At 40.1% G+C, this 26,862-nt stretch overlaps 1 protein-coding gene across 8 annotated transcripts in view; it reads left to right on the top strand.

Moving 5' to 3' along the window:
• tns1b (tensin 1b) overlaps nt 1-26,862 on the top strand; it is a 188,047-nt gene that overhangs the window by 66,765 nt on the left and 94,420 nt on the right. Inside the window, exon 1 of one of the 8 annotated variants that reach the window (XM_042494938.1) lies at nt 8,447-8,895. The exons of the other annotated variants lie outside the window; for them this stretch is intronic. Within the exon in view, the coding sequence (XP_042350872.1) occupies nt 8,875-8,895 (21 nt within the window). The 5' untranslated portion in view covers nt 8,447-8,874. Of the gene's footprint in view, nt 1-8,446; nt 8,896-26,862 lie in introns of those variants that run through there. 8 annotated transcript variants of the gene reach the window in all.

A 26,862-nucleotide genomic window follows, 5' to 3' on the forward strand; every position in this document is an offset into this window, starting at 1 on the left:
GTTGTCATGCTCAACAAAAAACAATGCTATTGAAATATTTGAGAAGACAAATGAGAACGGACTTTAATGAGGAATTTATATGTGGATAAGCAATCAATCAAATCTGTAATTTCTGCTCTCTGGTTATGGATACACCTGCACATGTGTGATGGATTACTTAAGCTTTCTCTGTTCCATGAAGTTTCTGGATAATATTTGTGTTTAAACAAGCAGTCATTCTGGCACTGTGTGCACGTCAGTGGCGACGCTTCCTGACATTTTTAGCATATCTGAGCGTTCATGTGCAGATAGAAAAGTCCTTGGTGCAGCTGAAAATAAAGCAGGCCATCTATCTCTCAGTATTTATTGCCCGAGTCTCTGACGCATCCAAACACCTGTATCCACGCATGTGAGGTGTGTTTGAGAGAGAACATCAGGTCTGCAGCTGGTGTCTCCCTCACCTTCTGAACACAGCTTGGATTTATAACTGTGAAAGGTTACAGTAGCTGTCTGGACACCAGGAGCTTCATGCACAAAGCCAGTTAGGAGTCAGTCTTTAGAGAGACCATACTTCATCTGCAAGACTGGGGTTAAATCTCAAGTGGAAACAGTCCAAAATCCTAAAGCTAATCAATTTTCAATGACCTTAAACAGAAAAAAGTAGCATGTCTTCTGATCTGACAAGGTGGAACTGGTTTTAGCCATGCTAGCAGTTCTTGGGTTGGTCTGTTGGTCCACCTTTTTGGCCCAGGATGAGATATTTAGACAATTATTCCATAGATTGTCATGAAATTTAGCACGCTACTACTGTTAGCGTTTAGCAGTCTGCCTATGTGTAGCCTCACAGAGCTGCCAGCATGACTGTAAACTCTTTTGCCTGATGAGTGAATGAATGAGTCAGTCATCTAAATTGTTGTTAAAGAATTTTTGGTTCAACTATTGGATTACTCAATGTAAAATTTCAGCACTAACCCCCATGACTCTGACTCTGCCATGACTGTAAACTTGTAAACTTTGGGTACTTTTAAAGAGTAATTGTGCAGAATTGGACAGAAAATGTAAGGGTTTTTTGTCGTCAAACTCTCATGTCTCATGTAACCTCTTTCTTCAGCAGCAGCTGTCAAGATCATTTGGCTCGTCCTCTGTTCCAGTGACTTCCTGTAGATACCACACACACACACACACACACACACACACACACACACACGGCTACAGGGCTGATTTATCACACTGGCATTAATTGGAAGCTTTGGAGGCTGCGTCACTATGTGCATACATAGGGGATTTCAGTTTTTTTGTGCTTATAATGGCAGTAGTGTACCTGCTGTTGGAGGTTATTTAGACTCATGTCTATGCAGTGTTCATGCAACTCCTCTGGGATTCAGTGCAATTTGAGTTTATTTCTCGGACGTTTGTTATACGATGACATGTAAAAAAAAGAGTGGTCAATCTCCTTGCTGCTTATCATTTTCACAATGTCACATGCATTTGCTATCACAGATGAACACTGATTTCTTGCTAATGCTGGTGGCTTTGTTTGCACTTGTTCATTGTCTAGTTTTGTGCCATTCTGAGATAAACTAGCCATTAATAGTAAGACACAACACATTTTTCTTTGTAAGTACAGGAGACATTATATAACCCCATGTGAAGTTTCAAAGATGTTGGTATACTATTGAATCCCAGTAACAACATTAACAACTTCCTTCCTTTTCCATGCGGTGGCGGCTCTGGAGATTGTGAGAAATGAGAGCTACAGTAAGAGGCGGAGAAGTAGAGCTGGGTTTGGGGGGGGGGCATGTGAAAGAAAACGTGAAATTAATATTGTTGTGACAGACTGAGAGCTCACATGGCAAACAAGACAAACATGAAAAATGGATGGGGTGGGGTCGTGATCAAAATATTCCAGTGGGTCTTGGCCACGGTTTCTGTATGTGCTGTATTTTCAAGCTCTTCGAGCTCTCAGTCTGATCAAATAAATAGCCAGCCAACAGCTCTGAGGCTAATTGAATTAGCAGTCACAGGACAGAACACATGCTCTCTCTCTCTGCCCTTCTCCTTACAACCAAGCATTTGGGTATACAACAACAACACAAGCACGGGATACATCAAACAGCCTTTAATTTTCCAAATTGTGTTTCTGATTTTAGTTTAATTTTAGTTTAGTTTGTTATTTCTTTTTTATATCGTGAGGACGAGGGTTCACCTACTCTAAATATTTGCAGTCCAATGTTTTATTTCAGAGACATCAAAATGTCCCAGGAGAACACTAAGACAACTTGAAGACATTTTTTTGCCACATGGGGGCAGAAAAAACAAGCTATAAACACAACACTGATTTATTAACCCCTTATTGACTGAATTAATGTGATAGTCATGCTAACAACAAAAATAATTTCCGGTTTGCTAAATGGCAATCGAATTTAAATCAGTTTCTCCAGCTCTTTATAATATGTCTTCTCTGGCAGTGCTTTAAATTGAGCCGTTCAGCAGCGTATTTTATTGGCTGCAACAAATGCCATCTGGCCACATAATACACCTCCTGACCAGCGGCCTATCATAACACCGCAAAAGGTTCCATCTGGCTGCGTTACAATCTAATGTATCATATTGTTACAAAAAGTAGCATTGGGTGTCTGTGTCTGATGTCAAAATCACTGACAAAACAACAATATTTGACAACTTTGGCATGAGAACAGACTGGACAGCAAGGAAAAGTGATAAAAAATATTACAAATATAGCATATACCTAAACTTTGGTCCATAGAGTTGTTACAGCTAACATTTTGGTTCACAGATGAACATTTCATCATCCAGCAGACACAGATCAGTCATATTTCTGGCCACTGGGTTGATAAAAACATCGAGACTGAACTGAAACGGTAAAGTTGTGGTCTGTAAGACCAAAACATGGATGGGAATAATGCTAGTTCTCCCCAGAGTTGAGAGGAACTGCAGAGTCTGGTAATAATTCTCAGTAGGTTTATTGAGTAGGACATCTTTCACATTACAGATGCTCATTTAATCCATTGTTAACAAAAATATTGTGTGCGGCTTTAACTTTAACCTTGTAAACAAAAGTTGCTATTGCTGTTGTCTGCTTAAGCTCAATTATGAGCTTATGTGTGGCTAGAATAAGCAAAACAGCTTCAGTGACCTGTGAGCGTCATGAAAACCAAAAACACTCATCTGTCAACTCTCCTTGTCCTGGTGCATGAGCAAAGGGCTTACACAAGGAGAAATGGCTTATGGCCATGTATTTAGTAAGTGCATGGTCGCGACATGTGCATAGATACAGCAGAGAAAACAAACAGGAACGCCCAGCCTTTAACATGATGGAGTAATCAAGAGTTGCTGGAAAGAATGTCAACAATGGGCCAAGTGCATGCAGGAGACAGCGATGGAGGGAATAAGTAAAGGGGATGACTTTGTAGAGCATGCAGTTGCAGAAACTATACAAGACAACCTTTATTTTTCTGAGAAACAGTTGGTGAGCATGCACCCTTTTCCGGTATCTCTAATCTTCCCTGACCACCACAACAGCTGTGTGTGAAATGACTCGCTGGAGGACATCTCCTTATTACATGCTGAAGGAGCTCTGAGACATTTTTTGTTCAAGTTCCCCACCCACGTATCTCCAGCCCGTCTTTTGATTCAAAGTGACAACTTTTCCGTCCCATGCCTGCTTCCACAGAGCTCCTACTGCTTAATCATGACCATCCAGGAGAAAAATCCATGTTAAATCTGATCTGTAAGCTGCCTGGGCGTTGGTGAAACGTTCCGCTGGTCGCTGGGGGACAGTGATCTGCTCAGCTCTGCTGTTGCCTGGGAAAGCCTGAGTCAGACTCATGAAACTGGACCTCACCCAGATGTCCTCCTTCTCTATGTCCCTCCCTTTCCTTCTGTCATATTCTCTGTTAATCCAACACCTTCTCACTCCCAAGCCCACAAAATACAGCAGCTTGGTCAGTAGCACTATAAAATTATGATATTCTACCTCTCACATCAGTTTTTGACATGTCAGTTTCTGTTCTCTGCATGCACACAGAGTCTTCAAAATAAACACTTTCATGTGCAAGTAACTGCCTAATGTCAAAATGATGTATTGCACAAAGTGAAAATAACTGACTTTTGCTTTCACATGGGACAGGACATGTTGAAAGTCCTGTGTTTGTTTGACCCATCTGTCCATCCCGTCCTCTCTATTCAGACTTTCTTGCTCTTCAAGGCCCTGACACACCAAGCCGATGGTCAGCCATTGGTCAATGTCAGGCCATCAGTGAGCATCTTTAAGCGGTGTCCCGAAGTGTTGGTCATTAGCAGTCTAAAAGAGAAACAGAATTGTTGATAATAAACTGAGGGCGAATGTCATGAGGGAGTGAGATTGAAACAAACATGTTACATAAAGTAAGATTTTTTTTCTTTAGCTGTTGACCATTTAAGCAAAATACAATAGTTTGTATTGCTGCACTGTGACGCATGGTAAATATGCTTTGTTCTTTCAACACTGGACTTGTTGTAAATGTGGTAACTGGCTAAATAGCATTGAAACTGTCTTTCGGCTCCCCTTTTTTAAGAAACATTACAAACTACTGCCGTCTGCTGGTATGGAGGGGTATTTCCTCTCATGCGGACACAGAACATACTATGCTGGTTGGCTGCTGGCTGTAATTTTTGTGGTGGCAACATTTTGGCTAAGACACAGGCGAAGTGAGGCAATGCATCAGTCGGCTTCATCACTGCTTGTTCTTTGATGTCATTTTGGTGTGTCTGGGCCTTTATACTATCTTAAATGGTGTGCATTTGGGTTTGACCCTAAGGTCCCCATACCAAGTGTCGGTATTGGACAAGCTTGGAGAGAGAACAGATTGCTTTATTATTTATTAAGTGTCCTCTGAATGTCACTTTTTCTCAAGACTATGTGCTCTTTTTTGGTCTTTGTGTCTTCGTTTTATTCATTCACCCCACAGCAAACTCTGCATAGGACTATCAATCTCTCAATTTCCCTTGTCTGCTTATCTCTCAAATTGTTTGGATGTTTTTTTTAAATCTTAAAAGGAAAATTGAAGAACAATGACAGCCGAGCCATACTGTAGGTGCGTTTGTCCAGTCACATATAGGAAGGATTTGTACTAATTTCTGTTAAAGATCTTATACTGATGTAATTGTCTAACTTACATGAAACTAGTCTTCCTCAAGCTAATACTAAGAATCCTTGGCCTACGCACTTACGACAGTAGACGAAGGATCATGAAGCCAAGATACAGGAAATAGACTAGACCAAGAGAAACATGGTATAGCCTCAAATACTGACGGGTAACTTTCCCATGCTTTACAATCGCTGACATACAGAGATGTAACTATTATGCGCTATGCGTAATTGCATTGCAGTGAGTGTGGCAACACGGACAAACACAGACACCACAAAACAAGGGGAAATCCCACATCCCACAGTTAATCCTGGGTCCTACATTAAAGGTGTGCATGTCACATAAACAAGCATGTTGTTTTGTTGCCCTGAACCACATGTCTCCTTTGTGGCGGCCCTCCCTTCCTTCCTGGCTCTTGTCATTAATAGCGAATTAAGTAACACTTACTGCGCCGACATCTGGTGATCACGGCTTGAGTTGAAGGTGAAATGTTTAGAAGTACCTTCCGTGTAATTACTGCCGAGCAACTTCAAAGACCATAGCCATTCTTTCCATGTTGAGGCGAAATACTTAATGCGCTACAAATTTGTACCAAACATTCTTCAGTAATGTCCCTTTTGTCTGCTACTGGATAATAGCTGGTGAGGCTGTGGAAATGAATTAAAGTGTCAGAGTGCTTTCTTTACTGTACTTTAATGACCTGACTACCATTGTGATTCCAGGTGAGATTAAAGCCAGTCTACCTAAACTAATCCATAATGCTAACAGTGGATGGGATCCATATCTATAATGTTAAAGGAATCACTTATATCGGAGAGTCCAGAAAGAATTATGACCTGACTCTTGACAGGGTCCAGACCTTGGACCTTGACTGATTTGTCTATTATTATGACAGCGTTTTCTCAGTTGAAAAATAATTGATCCATTGAGCGTCATGGGGGGACTAATGACTTGCCAATTAGCACTACAGAGAGGACTAATGCTGTTGTTGAGGCTTTTTTTTTTAACATAGATAGCATGTCTTCTCAAAATTGCCATTGACATTGTAGTTTTAACATCACATCACTGCACTCTTGAACCCCCAGTAAAACCAGTATGTTGGCATGAATATGAATCAAAGTGGAATTAAAATGCTGTTCGATTTAGGCAGATATACGTTAGTCTTTAGTGACTGATTAGGGAAATCGCCCCCATGCTAACTGGTTAGAATGGAGACAATATCAGACTGTAGATGAAAACAGGAGTGTTAAGAGTTGACAATTCGATATTAGCCAAACTAAACCTGACTCTGCATAGCTCAGCTCATTAACTTTGTGAAATGATGGATGAAGATATTGTGATCTTATCCATTGGTTTGTGGACTGTTGATTTGAAGCTGCAAGTTTGGCATTTTCATCTTGGTTTTGTAGAGCAAGAGTGACCATATATGGGCGAGAGGGTGTTTTGATCACTTAGGATCAGTAAGTTCAACTAATGAGCCCTGTCAGGGGACATAATCGACCTCTTTGGTGTCATAAGCATTGACTGTATAAAAACATGAATGACATGACAACTCACCAAGAGTGAAGCCAAAACATTTTGATCACCCCCTGGTAGCTGGCTGCAGTAGGTTGGTACATGAGCCAAACTAAATCTCAGAAGAACAGGTGAAATACATTTTTCCAAAGATTGTTTCTGTCATTTTAGGTAATTCTTAACATGCTGACGTTCGACGTGTTTAATTCATTATTTGATGCTTTAAAAAGGTGTTTGATGTCATGATTGATAGCTGTATTTGCCAATTGGTGCTGATCACAATCAATGGCCCTGCTTCAGATTGGTCAGACAGGGTTTTGAGCAGAAACTCGACGCCATGAAAATTGCTACTGCATTCACTCTGGCTCCAAATGACATCATCAGCAGAAAAAGGCAGCGGCCATGTCTGTAAAATTGAGACAAGTGGAGACGTGTTGTCCAAATTTATATATACAGTCTATTGTCAAACATGACAGCACCAGAGTGGGAGCCTTTACTGACTTCCTAAACTTGATCAGAATCTTAAATCGGCAGTTCACTGTCTAAGAACTAAAAAAAACTTGCCATCAATGTCTTTATATCTTTATATGCATGTAAATCAAAGCCACAGAAATGGAGTTGATAAAGTTTTGCAGTGTGAAGAAAAATGCAAGTCGGCAAAGGGAAGGAGGATTTCTTTAATTGATTGGTTTATTTCAAAAAGGCAGAAAGAGGGCGACAGACAACTTAACAAGAAATGGCCCAAAAAACAGCAAGAAATGAGTAAAAAGCCTCAAGAAAATCTTCTGGAAAAAAAAGAAAGGAAAGAAAAGAAAGAAAATTACATCAATAAAGTGATAAAAAAATTAAACAATGACATTTTTAGTAATTTTAGGTAATGCCCCCCTTTTTTTTTGGGATAATATATAATAAAATTCCCTGGCTAATTGTCTGACAGTTTCCCTGCCTGTTTCCTCACAATTCCTCACAGCCTGTGGGGCACTTCCTGCAAAGCTTCCTGTGGTGATTTTTCGTGAATTTTTGAAAGGAATCAGATCAGGTTTCAAAAGGTTTAAATGCTTGTGAAAGGCATCTGGATGCAGCTCGAGAAAACCGATGTTGAAGTGTTAAAGGGTTAAACCATAACAAAGCAAACTTAACTAATGAACATATACAGTATGTATGTCTTTTTCTTTAGTTGTCCATATGGGACAGTAATCAAAAAGTGATCAGCAGCTGTCTCCAGCTGTCTTACTGTATCGTACTGTACTCTGCATATTTTCAGGTTTCAAAGTTCACACTGATATCTCACTATATCAGCATTTTAAGACCGAGCTGAACTCTTGGAATCAAAACAACATGATTTATTGGCGTTGTGACTTGAAAGACACACTGAGCTGCTGACTGATAAGTATGTATATCCACGCTGCTGTTGACGCTGTCTGACTTTGGAGTCGCCGTGAAGTCAATGGATTCATTCATGGTACAGTACTCGCTCTCTCATTGCAGCTGTAGAGTGTGTGTGTGTGTGTGTGTGTGTGTGTGTGTGTGTGTGTGTGTGTGTGTGTGTTTGTGTGAAAAAGCGAGAAAGACAGTGAGACAGAGAGAGAAAAGAGCTGTGCTTTTGTTTCCCGAGCTCATGTCCCGTTCCCCCCCGATCTCCCTGGGAAATTCAGCTCAATATTTTTTCCCCGTTCTCGTTACTCATGTGTCTCCCTGTTTGGGAGGAGGGTGAAAATGGACTGAACAAGAGGGAGGAGAAAACCCCGGTGTGAGGAAAGACAGGGGAAATAGCTATAGTACGTAGCCAGACTTTGCCTGCTTATTCAGCGAGGAGTGCTGCACTGCGCCGTTTCCAGTTGTGGGATGTTAAGATCTGCCTTTGGCTGCACCTCTCCCCGCTCTCGCTCTCACATAAAGACTCTTTAGACATTTTTATGCTCATTTTCTTGGAGGAGGAGTGAGAGAGGGAGAGACTAGCCAGACCTATTAGCCCGGAGCCTGAAAAACACACATACACCAACTCTCTCTCTCTCTCTCTGACACACACACTTGTACACTCCTCCAGCTCTGCGCTGCACCAAGGTAACACTGAGTGGATTTAGCTTTAGCCATCTGGTCCGAGCGCAGAGAAAACCTCTCTGCTGCACAGAGGGGATAAGAGGAAAGGACGATGCAGCACTAAAACAGAGCCGGACAGAGAGAAAAAAAAGCAAAGAGTGAAAGAGAGAACGACACACAGTCAGACAGGATGGCCACCGCAGTGTTTCAGGTAAGGAGTGTGCTTGGAAGAGGGGGATATCGGAGCGCTGGATGTCCCAAATCTTAGTTGTCTGTTTCACAGCAAACCCTCTGCATTATGGATTTGCTCTATGTGGTAGGGAGAACGCTTTAGGTGCTCTTACTACAGGCATGTAACCTGGAATAGGTGCAATGCTAGTATAGTGTGTAGCTTAATGTATGTTCTGCTCTTTCGTGTGCATTTATACAAAAGATATGAGTATGTATGTGTGTAAAAAAGTGATTGCAATCATTATATGTATCTATGCACAGCGTTGCTCCCAGTATGACTTCCGTAGCCGGTATAGATGACATGAAAGTGTGTGAATGAGTATGTAAAAGGAACAGTTGTATTTCTCTAATGTAAAGCAGTGCTTGTTTCCGTACTGTCTGTGTGTGGTCTCCTTGGCTTACCATGTTTTGTGGTTGGTGGCCCATGGTCATAACTGGAATGACATTAGTGGTGTATGTCTCCTCTCTTCTCTTTTATTCCCAGGACCTATTGAGGCTACTTTAGTTTGTCTGTTTTTACCATACTGTACTAACTAACTCGTTCTGACCCAAAGGTCAAAGTAAAAAAGAAGCAGCCATCAAACAATCATGGTAGAAAAGCTATATTTCATCTATTTAAAATGTATTGTTGTGTGTTTTTTTTTTCATATGTGTGTGGTCACCTCCTTCCACTGATTTCACTGTTGGTGTGTCTGTTGCCGTGAACCCAGCCACAGTCTTTCACAATAGGACCTTGCAAAAGTTGTTGCACAGAAAACATCGCCCCAGGCGTGAGAAAACCCCACAGCACTTTGGGAATTTTTGGCATGTAGTGTGAGTCACAATTGCCTCCAATTTACTTCAAATTGGGGAGGAAAAAGGGATAAGGGCATAGTGTGAAAACATAGAGTGTATTCTTGAAAAGAGATTTGCAAGGTAGCACTGTATGCTGACAAATGTGATTTTCCCCATCAATCCTGTCTGTGCTGCTGTCTGGATTCTTAATGGATTCTTATTTGTTTAGGCGATAGAAGTGCTTCCAACACTACATTTTGTGTTAGATAAGCCTCAAGTTGTCTTAACTAGTTCAAATATGGTTCTAATAGATGAATTAATGTACTATAGTTCAATGGAGATGTTGCAACACAATGGCAGCCAAATGCAGGCGTCACTGGTTGTTGCTGGCCTCATCCCAGTGTTCCAGTGTTATTGTAGACAGGAAGACTCGGCATCAGTACTGGAAACCTTTAATGTATAAGCGAAACAATCCAGTATCAAGTAATTAAACTTATCTGGTGATACGATACCTGCACTCAATCCTGTTTGTACCCCGATAGAAAACAATGACTATTTATATGATTTAGCCCTCAGCCAATCACTGCAAGTGTTCCTCAGTTTATGTGATGTATGATTGGCCCACTCCAGCTGCAGCTACAATCCATACAGTCTGTGTATTGGTGCCAGGATCCTATTAAAATTTTATGTTTGGTTATGCTACAAACCTCTGGTGGGATTTTATGCAACTGAATTTTTCTATTCACATGATGGGTAACTAATGAAATAGAAATAAACGTATCAAATTAAATACTCTGTATAACTATCAGGCGTACTGGTATTGGTACTGATATTAACATTTTTTTAAACAATAACCCGCTTGATGGAACTGTCTTACACCAGGCCACTAAAACCCCGTTTCCACCAAGATTAGCATGCATATGTGGCTTTTTTAAATATCAGTGAACCTGATGAATATGTCCTTTAACATTGCTAGTAGAAGAGAGATCTGTACATGGCTCTGCAGCAAATGAGTATGGCTTTTTGTGTGAGGGCTTTTGTTGTTGTTGTTTTTTGTTGTTTCATGTTTGACATCACAGACAGTCTGGAAAACAGGTTATTAAACACTAGAAAGCAGCATGGAGGCCTGTGAAAACTTTACAGCGGTTACTTATTTTTATATATCTCTAACTTCTACAGTCTCTTTTTTAAAAACTCGGTGCAGACTAGTTTGGATCAGTGTTATAGCACTGCTTGGAAGGAGATGGGTGATGTTTTGTGGTGGTGTACCATTGCATCTCACCTGTAAGGGGTTTAAATTAGCCTGTTCACCTGAGTGTTGTGACTACTCCAGAGTCATTGGATGTGTGTGTGAATGATGTCAATTGTAAGCTTTCCTACTACATTAAAAAAGCCAGATGTTGACAGGTGTTTGTGGGTTTTTTCGAGCAGTCTGAGAGGGGCTTGAGTCAAATAAGTCAAAGTTACAATGCTGTACACCTCCAATTTCCTGTGCATTGTGCATGGAACCCTTCGCTTCCAAGTTCCCAAGCATCAGTGTGCACTGCAGGTTATATTGTATATTACAGCGTTATTTTAGACCCAGACGCTGACCAGTGCTCTTACACTGGAGTTGGTTTGTGGTAATTGGATTAAACACTACTTTTTTTAGAATAAGGGACAATGCAAGCGCAATATAAACTAAAATAACTAGATTTTGAAACTCTACAAGACAGGCCTAAAATGTTAGGTTGCTAGAAAGGACAATCTTTGGCTGTCATTTTGATTATAAAAAGCTAAAACATTTGATAAAGCTGAGGGGAACTGCAAAGTTGTGTGATAATTCTGTGTGGGTTCATCACAGTGAGTGATCATACAGTCATCTGATCCACTGTTAGTCAAAGTATTGTATAAAATGCCCATATATGCTGTAATGTGCAATATTTGACATCAGATTTGTTGTCACTTGTACGATGTGTGACCCACACATTCCTTGGAAGCATTCCTTGTCAAACATGAATGTAACACAGCACTGTCCTGCGTGGACAACCGCATTACCCATGACTCCTGGTTGTGTGGGAATGGCGTACATCCACTGGCAGAGAGCCCGTGCCGGACTGGATTTCAGAAAAGACATTTTTCATCATTACCATCTGCCAGGGAAACAGTGCTTTAGTCAACCCCCCGTCCCTCCTTTAGGCAGCTCATGATAGATGCCTAACCACAGACACACACAACTGCACACACAGCCAGGATGGGGCACATAGGAATGGATGGGCACTTTATAAAGGTGTGTGGTGAGAGAATATGTCTGTGTGTGAGAGTTTCTGGGATTAGGGATAAGGCAGTGGTCCATGGACCATAAAAAACCACCAGCATGAATTCTCATGCTTCTCTGCTGAGGTAATCCTTCCTTGGTGTGTGTGTGTGTGTGTGTGAGCATGTTTGTGTGTGTGTTTCAGTCCTTACAGACACAGCTTAACCTCTTGCAATAATATGTATTGTAAAAGAGAGCCTTTATGATTGTTTTTATTAGGTTTCTCATTGATACAGGACACTGTGACTGCAGAGGACTTGTGTTTGATAAATGTCTGTCTTAAAAAGTCCTGTTATAAGACTGGACGCCTTGTTTCAATTCACATCACCACATAAACCACAAAGAAGAGAGCTGTCTAAGCCAAACCTTTATTTCCTTTACTAGTTTGTAATATTTGTTCTCCTACTCTTTTCTCTTCTCACAATTCATTAAAGGTAGATGGATAGATGAATGGGCAGATAGATACGTAGTTACATAGACAGATATGTAGATAGATGGATAGATACATAGATAGATAGATATGTAAATAGACAAGTGATAGAAATGTAGATAGACAGATATGTAGATAGGTACAGAGGTATATATATATATGTGTGTGTATTTATTTAAAAGCACAAAAGTACATTGAAATATTAGCAAGTAAGAACATTTTTTACTCAATGTTATGCTCAAGTAGAAAGCTTGCATATACAGTATGGGCCTAACCAGTACACGGCTTGATAGATATCCCGCCTAATGTAATACAAATTACATTATATCACTGGAATTTGTTTTATCCTCACAAAACGCTCGGCAGAACTGTAATGTATATTTATTTATACCCTTTGTCCTCTGGATGAAATGCTGGCACACACCATGGACCTGCAATACATTAGCAACATAAATAATCTATAGCCTTGCCAAAGCATCATGCCTTACAGTTGGGCTTTTAGTATGATTAATAGTATCCAATGAAGGCACAGTAAAAGCGTCACGTTTTTCAAGGGCGTCATATAATGTTTCACTTAAGGTAGTTACTTAGCAGGTCGTCTGGCATGTATGAGAAACTGCTGTCATAGGCCCAGAGGAAGGCGTTTAAAGAGTGCATGAGGGAACATATCCGGAGAAAAATGTTGCAGTTAAAATGAACAGTGGACCCCTTTACAATTTACTGCTTTGAGGCTGTAACACTTCAGTACCTCTAAGACACGGCAAAGCCCACCAACATGGACCAAATCATGCCTCGTTCATTCACTCAGAACGGTTGTAATGTGTTCAGTTTCAATGTTTGGTTTTTACCTTGTGCTACAACTCAAACTGTTTCACCAAACGTGTGCATCAGGTTTGTGTTTTAGACATTTTGGGTAGAAAGCTATGATGACTTGGTTGGTTTCTGCTCAAGAAAAGCTCAACTCTAAATGAAACCACTTGCCCACAATCATGGTTTCTCCCCATTTGTCGTTCAGTGATAACTGGTGCCAGCACACTCAGACCAAAGCTTTCTGCAGACCCTCACAGTCTAATTCCCCTTAAATAGAGTAACTCCTCATAATACCCCTGAAAAGAGGAACATTATAGTGAAACATTTAATGACGGCTAATCTTTTAAATGACTCCATGCAATCAAGCTTAAAGCCTGGTATAATGGCCCTTTCTTGAACAGCATTCACATTTTCATAGTTGAGGAATGAGAAAGAAGGCGGTAAAAAGCGTTCCCAGTCTTTGGCATGGCTTTTTAGTTTGACAAGGGGCTTCACATTTTTGATCACCAAATGACATTTTTCCCAATTTGCAGTGACAACACTGACATGGTTGCCCTATCAGTTGCCAAACTTTCCAAACCAATGACTATAACATGTAGTTGCTGAAAAAGACACAATATCGTATAGTTGTAGAGGTAGATGGCCTTATTTGACCCGTGCAGGGTTCCATCTCCCAAATACAGATCTTTCTTTTGGCTTCAAAGCAACATGATCTTTATTGAATGTGGCGCCTTCAATGAAACTCAGCTGAAGTTTGTTATGTTTAAGCCATGTGAAGAGTTTTGAATTTGCAGATCTATAGATTTAAATGGCTATTGTTGCCCCGATGCCCTCAAATGCACGTGCTTGGATTTTGTACGTGGGTGGAGAGGTAGAATTAGGTGCAGCCTTATTCTGGTTAAATTTTGGTCTTTGTTTAGGATCAGTGCCCATCCAACTGGTGAAACTTTGAGTCAGATAGACATTAATCTTTGCTTTGGAAGCTATTGAGTAAAAGTTCCCCCATAACCCCTTTTCCTCATTTGGGAATGGAACAATATGCACACTTTTGTATCAGTTTGGTACCCAGTCGTGTAGAATGTGAACAAGATTGATGGTTTCCTTTGTCAACTGTACTCCGTTCACACTGAGGACTCAACCAGGGTTGTTTGAAGGTATTGACCCACGCTGAATTACTTGGCTTTGCGACCCAGGTGGGTCAGACCAGGGTCTATTTCAATCTGATTGGCACACCACCAGGGTTGCTTGCAGTCAGGGTCGTACAAATTACGTTATTGGTCGTCAATGAGGGCGCACAATCACAGGTCAGCACAGCACATAAACAATCAGAATAGATGTAACATTAACTGAATACATTCCTGCTGTCGTCACACTTATAAGAATAAGTAATTGGTATACATTGCACCTGGGTTAAACAGGTAATCTTATTAACATTGATCATCTTATTATGGAACTTTTATATTAAAAATTGGAGAAAATAAAGTAGAAAGAGACAAAAAAACGTATAATGTTTCAGTTTCATGTTTTTTATTCCAGTGAGCTAACCTGTACCCCCAAGCACAGATCCAGTTTTGATGTCTAACAGTGTGTTTGTTCAGCAGGCATAAGAGAGGCAGGGGATCATGATGTCATATACTAAGAATTCACCTCCAACACCGCACTAGTCGATTTCTACCCTACCTCTGGATATACTTGCTGACTTTAATATTTTGACGTGAACCTAATGGACTTTGACAAGATGCCGTCGCTTTGAACCTCTGTGGTTGAATATTACATCACTGCATATAGCTTGTTTTCAGATTTACAGCAGATTTGGGGAACCTGGCTGTGCTCTAAAGGCATCAACTTGAATTAGAAGTTATTTGAAAGCAGTGGTACAGCCACCAGGATGGAAAAGAGTGGGTGGGGGCTTTTGCCACCCTGTTTATTTACTGAGGTTTTCTAAACTAACTGGTTTAAACAGTTTTTTTGTCATTGAATTTGATCTTTTTATAACTTTGACGTAATACCAATGCAAACCGTTTCTGAGCTCTGGTTTCCTGAATTCCCCATTCCCCAATCCCCATGCTGCCTTCAGTAAATCCAGTCCACAGATAAGGATGAGCATATTGATTTTTGTGCAAATGTTTTGAATTTAAAAAATCTTTTTAAAAATGTTTATATAGCTGTGCACAAGTACAAACTTTGTGCAAAAAATAGTATGATAATGATAGTAATACATTAAAATAAAAGTTTTTAGATTGTAAAGAATTTATATTTCTTGGCAAGACTATGGAAAAAGCGTGAAATTAGTTGGCTATAATTCATGTTTAGTCAAATCAATTATTGTAAAAAAAACAAGTCAGAAGTGCTGTTTTATTCCGTATGACTGAGCACCCATGTGAACACTATGTGAAGTATGTGCCCCATGTGTGTATGTGTGTATGCCAGCAGTCGACTGGGAGGGTGAAGAAGTTGTTTTCTTTTTTTTTTTTTTTTTCCTTCTTCTTATCAAGCCCTCATGTCTCTTTGAGGAATGTTTATAGAAAGCAGACCTGGTTCCTTGGTTTTGCCAGAAAGCCCTCATGTTGTTGTTTGCTTACCATGGCTGATTGATAGGGAAAGGGGCTTGGTCAAGAACAGAAAGACAGGAAACATCGGTGCTAGGTTCCTGAAACTCTCCAAGCAGCTAAGACTTGAGGACTGGTGTGCTAAAAGATGAGGAAATGTTTATGCAGGGATAAGCAGCATGGATATACAGCAATAATATGTCTTCTTACTTTTCTTACTATAAAATGTACAATGTAGTGTTTTAGGTACTTTGTCCTAATTATGTATTTATAATTATTTTTAAAGGATTATTATAATTTTTAAGCAGTTTTTAAGGTAACTTCCCTTTATCTACTCTCCCATTTTTGTTGTTGTTTGTTTGGGGCTTTTCTTGGTTTAGGTTTTGCTCTATTTCAAGTAATTTTTAAAAGAAACTTTTCACTTAATGTCTTGTTTAATTCTGGGTCATTTCTTCTTAAGTTGCATATACCTTTCTTCCCGTGTTTTTTTTTAAAAAAAAAAACAAGCCAATTTTCCCTGGTTTCAAAGGGTTAAAAGGACTGTCTTTTAACTATCCAAATCAAATGTTATCAGCCCATTGAATGGATTTTATCCGTTGTCTTTGGGAGTATAAAGTGGGATAGTATGGCTCTACACCTCCTATATTTTCATGTTGTTAGACTGCAACCTCGAGCTAGTAATTAGTAATTATGACAGAAGAAATTGAGAAAGTCAGGTGATGTAGTTTATAAAGCTTCAAAATCTGGGTATGGCAAAGTTTTAGGGGATGTGTGGGCCAAACTAACAGAACTTTGACCCAGGAGGCCGCTGTTTATGTCCAGGGTAGTCAGCAATAACTTATTTTAACTTATGCACACAAGTTAACTTACATAATATACTTAACCTCCATAACATATAATAAGTTATGTAACACATGTTCTTTTTTAAACCAAAACCAAAAACCTTTTTGTCCACTGTGTGAAAATCCAAGTTTAATGGCCTTGATAATTTTGCAGAGGTTGTTTGACTGGCTAATGGCAATGTTGATTTCTCAACCAGAGACATATTAATTCTATTTATAACAGTAGTATTTGTGCATTAGTGATAGATGCTTGTCGGAGTCTGGTTAAGGAAATCTGAGAATGTGTCAATATTTTGTCAATAGATGCACATTGAAAGCAAAAAAATGTTGAGTGAACCTCACAGGCAATTCTTACATAACCTCTCTCTGACATTTCTCATGTTCAGCTGTTGCGTGCATTAGGATAATAATTTTGTGCAAAAAAAGGGGGGAGTTGAAAGAGACTTAGATAAAGGAGGCAGTAGAGACAGAGAGGATGAGAAAGACAGGGAGAGACTTTGGCGGGATTAAATGTGAAATCCAAACCCGCCCATCCATCCGTCATTACATACAGGAAAGTGTAGGTGTGAGGGTGAGTTAATGTGGCAGTTGCCTCTAAGATCCTTGCTTCTTAACATAAATTTCCTTACTTCCTAGGGGCCTTTTGCCAGAGTTATAAGTTAATAGCTCATCTTATTGTAGTGTGCTATATGCCAGCATGGTTGACTCTTAGCACAGACTAACCTCAGCTTGTCCAATTTCCCAACAACCTCCTTCCTTCTGAGACCGAGGCGCTCATACAATGTCAATATAGCTTAGAAAGGCAGCAGCTATTACAGTACAAGCTTCCACAAAATATACATCTGAACACTAATGGTATGAGTATTAAAAGCCCCAAAACAGCTACTGAAAGGACCCTGTGGTGAGATTGTTTTTGTCAACTCCCTCCAATCTCATTTATCTTTCCTCAAGAACACATTACCCTGATGTAAGATTATGGTTTAAGACCATGGCAAATCCTGCACTCGACCATGTTAAATATTAGTGTGCACAGTTACCACAATAACTGTCATAACCACGATATCATATTATGTGGTTATCTGTGTGTATATTTAACGGAACAGTGGTAGGCATACATCAACATTTTCAATCATTTTTTGGGACTAGTGTCTGACTTGGAAGTCAGTCTTGTGGTTTAACGGTAGAATAAAGTCTAAAGGGGACCTTTTATGCTCACTTGTAGGTTCACACTTGTATTTTGGGTGTCTGTAGAACATATGTATGGTTAAACAACATTTTTATGATACTGTCTGTGCTGTATTTACCCTTCGCCTTGCTGGTAAAGCCCAATCTGCTTTGATTGGTCAGCATTTCCAGGTCTTCTACATCTGCGTTCTCAGAGTCTCTGCATGTCATTGCAGCCGGGAAATGACTGTAAACGAGTACATTCGCACTTTTGTCAATAAAAAAAAAAAAAAATCACCCGTGAAAGCTTCCAAACACAAATGGATGTGTTCCAGCAGGAATATTATCTACTTATCTTTTCCTTATTTTTAATTTTTTTTCTCCACTTCCTTTTTATACCTGTTAAAAACTAAATAAATACACACACACGCACACACACGCACACACACACACACACACACACACAAATATATATATGTAAAGGAATAGGACCCGAAATTAGGGAGATGCAATCAGAAACATAGCATGTTGCTACATGTAGCAGTGGACTTAGAATGACTATAACCAAATATAGCAAAACTTTCATCAATTAAAAGCTTCTAAACCAAAACCTTCATAATCTCATGTTCCAGTAATAGTATAATCTGAAATTAGGGAGAAAGAATCGGCAACTAAGATCACATATTTCACGTAGCATGTAGCTACATGTAGCAACATAGTGGTTAAATTGGACCTGGGACATTTTCATTTCTATTTCTAACTCAGAGAAGTTTCTCCTTTTGGCCATGATATGCTTCTCTATGTCATTAACTAAAGGAGTGATGCCTCTGAACCCAGAATATCAATGCAACATATTCTGGGTTCAGAAGCATCCCCATGCTGTGATTGGCGACATATGAATATTTCATTAATTACATGCCAACCCCTTCTGTAGACCATTTCTGTGTTGAGATGTGTGCTGTTTTTTTATGTAGGATTGATAAATGAGGGCCTATTTATCCAGCAGTTCTAAAACTAATATTTGTATATTCTTAAGTTTTGGAGTTTTCAAGGGAGTAGTAGATGCCATTGTTTGTCTTTTAACACTTTTTTTTTTCGGAAAATACTGTGTCAGACACAAATACTTATTATATTATTTTATACTGCATGTCCTAAAACATATCTCAATGGGATTTTTTAACATTTTCCCCTGATATACCCCATTTACTTTGGCTTTACAGTCATAACTACAACCCTTTTCCATCCACTTTCTCCTGTCTGACTTGTACTGTGTATCTGTGTCTTTACACTGGTTCCTACAGTTACATCTCCTGCGAGTGAGCAGATGTCCAATGACATCATGTGGAAAAATGTTTTCATCTTAACAGTGTCACTAAGATACAAAATGCGGGAAATGCTGAAAGACTATGATTCATTTCTGACAGAAGTTTTCCCTTGCTTCTTGTTTTTGAGCTATGTCTGGGTTGTCTTTGTCTCTGTATGTACAGAGATGAAATAGATATTGATCTTCTCATCTGTCTCTGGGTGAGACGGCAAAGAAGCGCTTTGCCCAAAATGTCAAAGAGTTGCCTCAGTGTGGACTGACTTGAAATGAGATTGGCAGTGAAAACTAAAATTGGGTTGCTTCCCATCAAACACAGAAGATGACGAACTTGTATGATTGGAAGAACAACCAGCTCTATAACCAAGGGACTTTAACTATGAATACTTAAGAGTGTACACTCCCCTTAACCCTGATTCTTCATGGCTGCCTCCTTCTCCCGCCCCCGCCTTCCTCCTCCTCCACCACTTGGCCCAGTGCCAGACAGTGAGAGCCATGCTAAATGTGTAAATTAGCGTGCTGGTAAATACCAGCTCTTAGCTGAAAGAGCATGGGAAGGGAACGTGACCCCCGCTGTAACTTTGGAACAAAAGAAACAAGCTGTAGCTTCTCCCCTCTCCACGCCGTCAGCCCTGTCCAACAAAGACAGGGTGAGAATGAGCAGGCGCTCCGGTCGGCACAAGGCCACTTTGAGTCCTGGCCGTGGAGAAGAAACATGGCAGGGACATACAGAGGCCGTCACAATCCCTCTGGGGCACAAGTTATTCAAGCAGGATAACATAAAGTACTGTATATGTTCTTTATTATGCCTTTAATCTTCTCATATATTTGAGCTGTCACAGTTTTATCTGTGTTTGGTTCTTTGCTCCTGCGGTGAGGTTGATCTTAATCTTTATCCAGTACACAGGCGTGCACGCGCACGCGCACACACACACACACACACACACACACACACACACACACACACACACACACACACACACACACACACACACAGATATATACGCATACTTGTTTCATGACGCTTTCAGTAACTGTACATAATCATTTCAAACCTAAGAGTAACACTTGTTTAATTTTCAAAAATTAATACAGTTTTTGAAATGTCTCCATCACACATTCCAAGGTGACTTATTCAAAGGTCTTGTTATGTTTGACCACCAGCATTCGTTGTTTTTACTTAATAAATGATGGAAATGAGCATCAAAATATTGCTATTATTATTTTGAATCAATTGACACATTTTTCTGCTCTAAAGAAATTTACTGTATACAGGCTAGGATTGGGTATCATTCACATTTGAAATGGTGCTGGTACCAGTGCCAGTACCTTGAATTCCTTACCAGTACCCAACGGTACCTCTTCTGGTACTTTACTCTTTCTGTAATAAGAAAAATGTACTTTCTGAAGAAGCTGCAGTCGATTCTGTCTCTCTGCTCATGTGTTTGCTAGTCTCGCTCTCTGTTTAAGCCCAACTGAAAAATATGTGGAATAAATAAGCCTGCATGATTTCAGAACAAAAATACAATCACAAACAGAAGTGATACTAGGCTACTGTTAAAATAAAATAGAAAAGAAAAAAAAAACAGATAGACCAAAACTATCAGCGCTGCAGTAGAAGTCTTGGCTTGCCTGGACGCTGAAGGAGCTGCATAACTGGCATCCTGACTTCTTTGGCACTTTGCGGTGCTTCCTTGTCTTTTCTGACCCCAAGGAATCCCCCAATGAAGCTCCATATTCTCCACAAAATTAGCTGCAACAAAGATTATGTTTCTTTGAGGTATATGTAGCAGTGTAGGCTATGCAATGTAAACACGGTACATTGCCTGGAGTACATGATCATATGAAGAAATCTTGCACATATGAAGACAAACTTGCACAATGTCTAACTTGAAAAAGAAATACATTGGTATGTTAGATGTTGTAGTAACTGGATCTCTATCAGGCAAACAGTTGATTTATGTTTGGTATTTATTACTTGCCAATGCATGTGGGAAATGTTGTTGATTGCAAACTCACAGCCACAATTTACTTGTCTTTGTAAAAATACTGTTTGCCTCGTAAAGGCCAAGTTACCGAAACATCCAAATAAATGTATTTCTTATGGATGTCAGACTTCAAGCCGGCCAAGAAGTTTCCGCAGGTGGCTTCCAGGCTTTGAGGTGCTGTGCTGTGCTATGCCTCTCTCTCTTGTTTGAAAGTGGCATTCTTTCCTAGGTGTGCTCCTAGGTACCGAGATTTAACGTGAATGGGTTCTCGGTAAAAGTACCCGCAACTCTGTACTCATCCACCACCCCAACCTTCCTCTTTACACAGACTACTTTCTTCTTTAGTCCCTCACCACATTGATCATGTAATTGCAACCTCCGTGAATCTGTAGGTCATACACGAACACAAACTGGCTCATGATTGATAATGTTTCTTCTTTTTATCCAATAAAACCAACTTTGGAATAATCAACCTTAATCCAAAAAAGTAAAAGGCACAATTTTGCTTGCAAAATTAAGTTGCTGGTGTAAAAGCTTGCATTTACTGGCTACAGCTTTGAAAAGTAATTTATCACAGTTGATTCAACTGTACGAAAAAAAAAATGCATCTGGTGTGCAAAGGCCTATATTTGGGATATATATGAATTCTGGTACTTTCTGTTGGAACTATGTACAAACAGTGGATGAGAACAGCCTGATTCAAGTCAGTACACTTAAATTGCTATATAGTAGTAGTATACTATACGATGCACAAAGATGTACACCTGAAAAGTATAGGTTACAAACACACACGTGTCCTGCCATTCCTGAAGTGTTTCTTATGCTCTGAATAAATCAGCAGCAGTGAGACAGTGAACAGTGTTTGGAGGCTGACGTTCAGTCGTATACATGTCCTGCAGTCCAATCCACTCAATAAATCTGAGAACTTTCCCTGAAGGAAAAAAAGAGGCCATAACTTTCACAGAGATGGACAGAAGAGATGAAAAAAAAAGATGACGCAGAAAAAGACAAAATAAGCGCAGACAGAGATACAAGGAAATGATCATTTGATAAACATACAGCAGATGCATCAAAATTGTTATAAGTCAATGATTATAGATAGAAGAGCAGATAAATACAGTGTGATAAGGCATGCGCATTTGGACCTGAGCTCTCCCATCATTCCTCTGTGCTTTGATAACATCCCAATAAGTCCATACGGACCAGCACTCTGGCACGCTCCACCATCACGGCGGCAGAAAAGCCTTCTGTTACTGGTTACGGCTCGCAAATTGAATTTGCACACTGAATAGTTCTGCTGGGATGTGCCAGATGCAAGGAGCTGGATAAACATAAAAGCACTCAGGGCAGCCGTGTGTTTATATGCCAGTGCAGAGGGCCGGGAAAAGTTTCTGTAGCTGTAGCACTCTGCCCCACGCTCTTTTCCACGCTGGAAACAAGCTAACCTGCGTGGCAATCATTTCACTGCTTGGAGTAAAGCTTGAATGTGCTTTTTTGACTGATTTATCACTCTGCTGTTTCAGTTTTCCTACGTTAAGTTTGAGATTTATAGACATCACAGAGATTTTACTGCAGGTTGTTTACCCAAATAATGACTCAATTCATCATTTATCCGATGCTCTGCGAGGGTCATGTCATTAGCGAGGGTCATTAACATATTCAGACCAGGGAGAGCGACATCAGTTACATAACATGACTGTGTCTGGAGTGTGTCAGTAGCGAGCAGGAAGCTGACTGCATGTGAACGCTGTCCTGCAAACAAGAGACGTCTGACATGGACTTTTGTCTGCAGGAAATGGGCCCTTGTTTAATGCTGTTAACAGAAGCATGTATGGAATGCAACAACACAATTATTCTTTATTATATTACACTCATTTGAATACTCCCGATAGCATCAACACACACTCACTCACCAGGCCTTCTCCCCACGCACCATGGAGCACAGACAAAGGCTTTGTGTAGGTTTTCAAATAGGATTCAGAAGCCTTTGGTTACATCGCTTCCATCCTCAGCTTGATTCAGATGTAAAAATGCACATTAAAGTACAGTCTGATCTGCTTTTGTGATTGCTTAAAATTACTCTTACATATGGCATGTGAGTAAGATAGATCTGAACTTATCCTTTTAACTGACTTATTCTTATTCTTGTTTTTTATTATTTCTGGGGGCTTTTTCCTTTAATGATAGAACAGCTGTGTGAAAGGGGTAGAGAGAGGGGATGACATGCGAAGGGCCGCAGGTTGAAATCGAACTCACAACCACTGCACAAGGACATAGTCTTTGTACATGGGATCCCTGCTCTACCAAATGAGCTACCAGGCACCCCAATTGACTTATTCTTGAATGATGCAAAGAAAAAAGAATATACAGTCAAATTTTGAAAATTTTGCAGGCAGAGCTCTTCATGACTTTAATTGATCTGTCAATCTGTTTAGAGGTGATCAGAGCAGATCAATCCATGTGAGGAGCAGCTAATGCGAGTGAGTGCACACTTTTAGAGCCATCAGAATAAATGCTTAAGTTTCACTTTCACGGTGCCTGAAAGTGCTGCTCCATCTGTACCCAGAGTATTCACTGTGCTCTGAGAGTGTGGTGCAACGGATAACCAATTTGTCTACATATTTCAACAGGGCTCCTAATGAACAGTCCAGCTTCAAAAATAGAAAATCAAACCGTGGCAGCAGATTTTTTAATCATGGCAGGCTGCCACAAGTAAGTGAATGTGTGAGAAAACATATAATATGACGTGAACATGAACACTTTTCAGATAAGATGTTTTTTGTTAGTAGTGTTTTCCACCAAGTGGTTTGCTGCTGCTTGACCCGCAGCTACATAGTGCTCACCTGCCTTCAGGTACATTCCCTGTGGTTTCTGGGAAATCTCAACTGTGACTGTTTGACCACACTCCAACAGTGCAAAGTTTCACTCCAGCTCCATGTTAAGAGGCAACCACTTAGCATGAGGGAGAACGTGAGCTATTCTGATGTGGGCAGACAAACTACCAACTCAATCTGACCTTTACATCAGAGGTTTTATTACACTGGCGACATTGGCTGGCTTTGTCACTGATGTCATCTCAGATATTATTAACCCTGTTTAGTGCAAATAAGAAGCATAAATTTTGTTAGACTTGACATTCAGCTAAATGTCAGTTGGCATACCCTTTTTTGATGTTTGGAGAGGAGACTTGTTCATGAAGTGGCTCTTTGTGTTATGTTTTTTTCTTGTCTGCTGGCTTATTGTCACTACAAATTCACATTTCATGGTACAAATTCACAATAATTATTTACAATGTATCAGCAGTACCAGTTTATCTGATGACTAAATCTTTGAGGTAAAGGTTGTCCAGTGTTCACTGTATTAATGAAATAAGCTATAATGCCCAACAAGGTGTCCATTATCAGTTTGTTTCCTGGCAGGTACTAGTGTGTTGTGACTGGTTATGTAAACTGGACAGACCTGGTCACAGGGCCTAGTCGTTCAATATCAGATGTTGATAACTGATATTGCCCCTGGACTGAGAGGTTCCAGACTGCATTTGTGATTTGGTCCGGTGATGTCTGACTACCTTGTGCTCCTCACTGTGACAGCATGAGGATGCATGTGCTTTCTGGACTTAATTCTACAACAGTTCTCAACACCTTCAGTTGACTGAACATGTGCAATGTGTTCTTTTTCTTTCTTCACAGCTGACAGAATTTGAGCAGCAGTTAGACTTTTAGCAATGTCTGTCTGATATTAGGGCCTATTACATTGGCTCATATTGGGATGTAAGGCCTTTACTTGTGTTGAAGCTTAGCAGAGCTCTGCTGGGAATGACATGGGGTCAAAAAATCCATGTTATGATAGAAATGCTTTAATTGTCCTACCCCAACTGGCACTCCAACACTAACAATGGAGTGAGGGATGTGTCAATTAATCACTGTCTGCACACGCCCACACAGTCCTCAGAGGAGTTCCAATCAGGCAACATAAGTGGAAACACCAGTGTGTGGGGATCTATTGGTGGACTGTAATGTCCAAGCTCCAGGTGTCTAGGAAAACAAAAATGAAAGCAAACTTTATACATTGATACGATGAAAAAATAAATAAATAAATAAAAAATGATCACTCATTAACACATTCCTTAAGAATACTTCAATTTGCATTTCTGGATTTCCCAAAATCAAGACCTTTTTCAAGACATTTTTCAAAAACTTGGCTAAATTCAGAGACTAATGTGCGTGCCAATGTACCATTTGATTCCTGCGTGCAGGTGGACAAGCTGTCAACAGCTCGCAAGGCAGAGGCAGCGTCAGGTGGAAACACTGACCAGGCCCAAGGAGTCAGGGCAAAAAAAAAAGGCAGCACCCAAAGGAGCAGGGCCTCTGAGAGAAGAACGGCATGTCGCTGTGCTTGCAGTGATAAGGATGGTGGAGTAGGAAGGGGGTTTGGGTGAATGGAGGGGGTTATGGGAGGGTTAGAATAACTTGTAGTGGACGTGCCAGACTGAGATACAGTATCCTATTGACTCCAGACTCACTCCACCATGCCAGACGAAATTCTCAAAAACAGAGACACATTCCACCAGGATGCCATCATTCAAGCAGACTGTCGATGTGTACAAGTGTTGGAAGACTGTGACAGACAGCTGTCTCAGAAGTATATTTTAATCCTATGAAAAAAGTAACAAGATTCTTCTTTTCATTTAACTTTTGACGCTAATGTGGCATCATCTTGGAGATTTTGTATTTTACATCTCACAAGGTTGCATGGGATGGCACTAACAGCTGGTGGACTGGAACAGGTCTTAAATTAGGTGCTGCTTTCTTTTCATATCAGTGTATCAGCTGCTTCTGCTGCTAAAAGGAACTAAAGCATGTAATCTGATAAAGGTCATTTCCTGTTTAGAGTTAACATTCCTGTATTCCAGATGGGCTAACGGCTCTAAAAGAGATTTTAATGACCCAAGGCGACTTACACATCCTCAGTTTTGTGAATCTAGTCATTTTAACAATGACTGTCATCTAGTGGTCCATTTACTTTGATTTGGAAACATCCACAATACTACTCCTTGAAAATATCGTAGATATTTTATCTAGTTGTATCATGCCTTAACCATACTATCGTAGATTTTTGGCCCTTTTTTTCAAATAACTTGGTTAAGCTTGGATTTAAAGCCTGCATACAGTGTGTATTGTATGTAGACTGATAGACATTGCAGTTCAGAAATGCCAAAAGTATGCTGAATCAGTATTGGAAATGGTGTCCTGCTTGGATCATTATCACAACTGCAAAGGTTTCCGCACATTCATTTATTTGCAGCAGCCTGCCATGATTTAAACATCTGCTGCTATTTTTGGAGCTGGACCGTTCACTAGCAGCACTGTTGTAATTTATATACTGTTCGGTTGTACCACATTCTTGGAGCGCAGAGTGTACTCTGGGTACAGACGGAGCAGTAGAATGTAAGGCGCACTGAAGGTGAAACTTAACCCCTCATTCTTCCAGCTTTTAAACTTTACATTCACTTGCAGCAGCTGCTCCTCTCATCCATGATCTGAGGAAAAAGAAGGGAAAAAAAAGAACTCATGGAGAGCTCTGACTGTGCTGTGTTCATGGACCTGCAAAAACCTCAGAATTTAGAGAGGGGGCACATAGTTATGTACATCAGTGTGTTTAAATATTTAAAACTTGCCACAATATCATGTAACTTTTCCTCTATTATCATCCCAGTAACATTTTTTAAAGTTGCAATGAAGTTTAAAAGCACACAAAGTTTTCGAAAGGTGAA

The sequence above is a fragment of the Plectropomus leopardus genome, chromosome 10 (assembly GCF_008729295.1).
Source record: "Plectropomus leopardus isolate mb chromosome 10, YSFRI_Pleo_2.0, whole genome shotgun sequence".
NCBI classification, from domain to species: domain Eukaryota; kingdom Metazoa; phylum Chordata; class Actinopteri; order Perciformes; family Serranidae; genus Plectropomus; species Plectropomus leopardus.